This window comes from Lygodium microphyllum, chromosome 3 (genome assembly GCF_053477565.2).
Source record: "Lygodium microphyllum isolate KBCC chromosome 3, Lygodium_microphyllum_v1.1.10, whole genome shotgun sequence".
Lineage (NCBI taxonomy): Eukaryota > Viridiplantae > Streptophyta > Polypodiopsida > Schizaeales > Lygodiaceae > Lygodium > Lygodium microphyllum.
In genome coordinates, this window is record NC_141137.1 from 31,389,122 (window position 1) to 31,393,967 (window position 4,846).

Consider the following 4,846-nt stretch of genomic DNA (forward strand, 5'->3'; position numbering starts at 1 on the left):
GTGTGTTTTTCTATTTTCTCCTGTTAACCGGCATAAATATTTCACATAATCAGGATTTGAGAATTAGTAATTTTAGGGAATAACGAGAATGCTGACAAAAGCATCAGCTTGTAGAAAGACATGGGTGAAACGATTAAACATTCATTGACCAACAAATGAATTAAAAAGTAAACTATCTGCTCGAGAAATTTAAAAGGGGGGTACACTGAAAATATTAAATAGAGAACACCTGATCCAGGCTAACACTAAAAAATAAGATTTAAGAGCAAAATTGGAACATAAACTGAAAGCCAAGCTGAAGTATTCTAGACGCAATCACACAGGACGGTTTGTGATACTGATCTCAAGCATGCAAGAAGATTTGCATGAATGAAAACAAGAACTGCTACCCTTTTTATGCATTGAACACTTTTCTCAATACTAAAAACTTACTAATACACACTTTCTCTATACTAAAAACTAACTAATCCTGCCATTCTATCACTCTCTTACATCACTCTTGAAGTGCACTCTCACTCCTACTGCGATGCATGGCTTGAGGTCCACTATCCAAAGCAAGATTGCGGAGAAGCTTTTCACGAAGTATCATTGGGTTCCTTGAAGTCTCCTTGCCTGGCCCATTTTTGCTCTGTTGACCATCATTGGCATGGCGATGATGATGGTGATGACGATGTTGCTTTGACAATCTTGAAGAACTAGGTAAATCGTGATCAGAAGGGACAACTCCTCTCTTCTCAGCCTCTTTGCTTCGATGATTAGATGACTTTTTGTGTGATGAACCCGACTGTACTCCAGATGCCCTTCTGGATGACTTGGCACTACCAGACTTGCTATTGCGCTGGGATGTACCCAGTGCAGCTCTTGCAACACTATCTATGACTGCTTCCCTTACAGATACTGCCTTGATAGGCTGCTTGTTCAGGTAGGTCACATGGGGTGTAAGACTCAAGACCATCTTTCGCATCTGCTCCTCACCAAGATTCATTAGAATAGGGTTTCCCAATAGATTTAGGGCTAACAAAGAGTTGTAATTTGCAGCAAGCTGCCCAAGAGCCTTGGATGTGGCGAGTTTGTTGTAGCTAAGATCAAGAACACTCAGCTTTAACAGCCTATGAAGGCCTTCAACTTCAGCAACTTTATTCCCTCCCAGATAGAGTTCCTTAATAAGAGTACAATTGGCCAAACCTGCATACAGCAACTAGACAATTAAGAGAGAGACATTATAAACAACATGCGCAGGAGAGACTCAATGCTCACACTGAAAGACTTGTAATATCCCTTACCATGACCTATTCGGGAGATGCGATTGTGAGAAAGATTCAGCACTCGCAAACGAGTCAACTCTCTGAACCCTTCAATCACAGAAATCCTATTTCTTGATAGATCCAGAGAGTGTAAGCTGCGGGGTAAGCATCCAGCTGGAATTCGAACTACAAAACATAAAAGGTTGGACTTTTAAAGAGCCATCCTTGTGAGACAAAATAGAAATGTGAAATGTTCGTGCAGAGAACCTACCTATGCGGTTTGCAGAAAGGTTGAGAGTTTTTAGCACATTGAAGCTTCCCAGCAATGGGACTTCCGTCAAACCAAGACCAGTAATATGTGCAACTGTTGAGAACACATTCAAAGACCGTATGGCTGCATTGGCCAGGGCACGATCCAATGAAATCATGTCAGTACCTTGCTGAAGTGGCACAATACCACTACTTTCACCAGCTAGAACCTCATCTTCTTTCTCTTTGTCCATAGATACATCAAATCCATGCATAATAAATTCACTTCCATCCAAAGACTCATCAAGCTGCTGAATGTTGCTGATCCACTTCTCTACACGAGTTTGAGCAGACTCAGCCGGTGGTGAGCTTATCCACTCAGTCACTTTTATTGCCTCTAAATTGAGACCAGGTGCAGGTGCACTTACCTCAACCTCACCTTCAGACCCTTCTAGAGCCATTAAGACTTTGACTTGGTGACCATCTGTACCTGGGATGCAGCGCCTGTGGTGCCCAAGCTTGCCACCATCAGAACTATATCCAGTCAGATTGTAATGACTGCTCTCCGTTCCATTCTGTGCTAATTCAGTAATATGATAAGCTGGTTCTGACCCATGTTTGCCAGTTTCGGCTGAAAGATTTTCCAAAGCATCTCCTGAAGTTGGAGAAACTGCTCCATTAGATTGCGATTCCAGGTTCTGTGAAAATGATGAGCCATTCATTTCTGATGGAAGAATGCAGCGGTCACCAAGCAAAGCTGGAGATTCAACTGATAGGTCATTGGTTGTATAAACACCAGGATCACTAAGGTGGCCAGCCAGGATGTCATCAGGTAGAGCAATTCTGCCATCATTAATAGCAAACATCACTGGACCTGGACTGTCGATACCTATCGCATAACCAGTACCACCTCCCATACCTGCAACCTGTTTGCCTGTTAGAATATCAGCACCAATTTCTGGGTTCGCAGTTGGCACAAGAACATGTTGATCTGGCATCCCAAACAATTCATCACACTGTGCACTTTTGTCAATGTCGACATCTAATGGTTTTGCATAATCTTCAGATAATTGCTTATTGCTGTCAGCATCTGAAACTTCAGAACCACTTTCATCAGCACATTCACCCTGAGAATCACTGTCTGCTTTCTCATTATGCAGCACGTGCACATGCAGGCTGTGAGATTCATCACTGCTACCCAACACAGGTTCGACGACTTCTAATTCCTCATTAGGTAAATCACAAGCACACACAGTTACAACACCTCCTTCCATGACTTCTACAGCATTGAAATGGTTCAGCAAATCCATCTCAGAAGAGTCGCCTGCACCAGTCAAAGCCTCATCAGCTGGGAGCTTGATGCTCATACCAGGCTTTTCTCCGACTACTACATCAGTTTGGTAAGAAACTCCAATGCTACTATCCAGCTGCAAACTTGTCTCCAAGGCTGTGATTCCCTGTTTTTTGTCATTCGGAGCATATTTGGCTTCCAAAGAATCATTGATGCCCTGCAATGGCAGAGACCAAAAGTTTCAATTTACCAAAACAAAATAGACAGCAAGCCATGAACCCCGCTGCTCAAAAATATACAATATGGTAAAACACGTACAAGTACCATCTACAAATTGGAAATCTGACCCATACCCCTTCATAGAACAACTACATACTCAGTAGCAACAACTGAAGAACCAAGATTTCTACCAACCTTCGAGCTCTGCTCCATCTCTGAAACCAATATCGACTTGGCCACCTTTGTTCTGCGGCCGAATACTGATAAGCAAAAGAGCTTCACCATATTACACTTTTCGATCCGCGATCTTGCCAAGCATGAAAATCTTCAAACTATAGTGATGAAAGTATAGAGAGTGCTCTCCTCTAAGTTTGAAAAACAAATAGAAGAAGAGACGAATGACTGTAAGTAAGAAGTGCGGGTGTATCGAGTGGGCAGAAATTGAATCCAAGCACACTGTATCTTATGTTACATATATCACAGGAGGCCCCGAGGGCAGCTTTACAGCTACATTGGTAGGACGTGGTCGTATCAGCAGTTGCTCAGAATTTAGCCATAATCCACAAATAGTCCTTGCCGCATGCGGCAAAACCTCCACACATAAGATTCTGTCACCTTGAACTGTAGATGAAGGCTAGGAGACCCTTCAGCCCGCCCCCGCACCTTCCCAGTGGTGCGAGAACGTAAAACTACAACCGCTGCCAGAGTGGATTAACCAAACAGCCCGACCTTTCAGTTGCTCTTAAAGTATCTGGCTTGCAAAAGACACAATGACAAATTGTCAGAACCAAAGTAGTGCCGAGAACTGAGCCTGGGCAAGCATCTCACAGAGTTAGTTCAATGCACAGCAATCAGAATGAAATCGATTTCTTGAGAAGAGACGGTTTAATTAAGATAGATACTTCGCACCAGTACAAATGCAGTAATTGAAAAGACTAATGGATCCCACTTAATTAATTAAAATTGTTCTGAAAGACCATGTATGAATCCTGATACTAGCTCGGAATCCCCATACATTACAGGGCGGTAGATTCGGTTACCGAGTGAAAGTTGCGGGTCATCAAAATAGAGTACCTCTCTCTCTGTCTCTCTCGCACGTATTGATGCAGATCTACTTTCCTACAATGCCATTTCCATTTTCCAATCCTTGAAACAATCTAGCTAACCTTGAGGCAATCTCGCCAACCTTGAAGCAATCTAGATATACGCTAGATTACGCAAGGTTTCATGGATTCTCCGAATATCGGAATGACAAGACTCTACTCACAAAGAAAAGCAAGAGCGCCCATACCCGTTGAGAACGACGGAGAGCGCGCGCAAGGCAGCTCTCCGCAAGCGGCGACGAGAGAGCACGCCAGGCCAAAGGAAGCTCCTCCTGCACAAGTTATGGTCGGCAACAGGTTAACAGGGGCAAGGGGGGAAGCTACGAGAAGGAAGAAGAAGCAGAACGAAAGATTCGAAGGGAGGTAGGAAGACGAAGACGAAGACGAAGAAGAAGAAGAAAGGTGCAGGTGGTGAAGGCTCTCTCTCTCTCTCGCGTATACGTGCTCTTTGCACACATGGCCCTCCCCTTGAGGGCTCCTTCACATGAAGCCACCTGCCCCTAGTTCTTCTCTTTGTTTTTTTAAATCGTTTTTTTTTCCCCTGTTTTGTTTGTCCAAGTTGCAAAAGAGATGCCCACGCGCTTCTAGGAATCTGAATCAACGGTTTCCGCATGGTCCTTATCACCGAACCCCCTGTTCACACGCCGCTCCTTGCCACCCCTTGCCCCACCGCCAAGTGGCCCAACAGGCCTCCAGCAATAAAAGGTTGACACATGGTAACCACAAGCAACGTGATAGGA

General features: G+C 44.0%; 1 protein-coding gene across 2 annotated transcripts; it reads right to left on the reverse strand.

Moving 5' to 3' along the window:
- Positions 1-233: 233 nt before the first annotated feature.
- On the reverse strand, positions 234-4,584 carry LOC148038196 (uncharacterized). Of its 2 annotated transcripts, none has more exons than XM_087669834.1 (5): positions 4,295-4,584; positions 3,199-3,754; positions 1,516-3,001; positions 1,284-1,430; positions 234-1,185 (listed from the first exon to the last, which is right to left on the reverse strand). In XM_087669834.1, exons 2-5 carry the CDS (start codon positions 3,286-3,288, stop codon positions 494-496), a joined length of 2,415 nt encoding a protein of 804 aa, XP_087525960.1. In that variant the 5' UTR covers positions 3,289-3,754; positions 4,295-4,584; the 3' UTR covers positions 234-493. The 2 variants fall into 2 exon arrangements, with proteins under 2 accessions (XP_087525960.1, XP_087525964.1); XM_087669838.1 differs by having other exon boundaries at positions 3,199-3,758.
- Positions 4,585-4,846: the final 262 nt, after the last annotated feature.

What these genes read in the sequence shown, in the direction of transcription:
- LOC148038196 (XM_087669834.1), bottom strand. Translation starts at nt 3,288, where the DNA reads ATGGTGAAGCTCTTTTGCTTATCAGTATTCGGCCGCAGAACAAAGGTG. An exon ending in AGATGGAGCAGAGCTCGAAG is followed by an intron (nt 3,002 to 3,198) that starts GTTGGTAGAAAT and finishes CTGCCATTGCAG; the next exon opens with GGCATCAATGATTCTTTGGA. An exon ending in CATCTCCCGAATAGGTCATG is followed by an intron (nt 1,186 to 1,283) that starts GTAAGGGATATT and finishes TGCTGTATGCAG; the next exon opens with GTTTGGCCAATTGTACTCTT.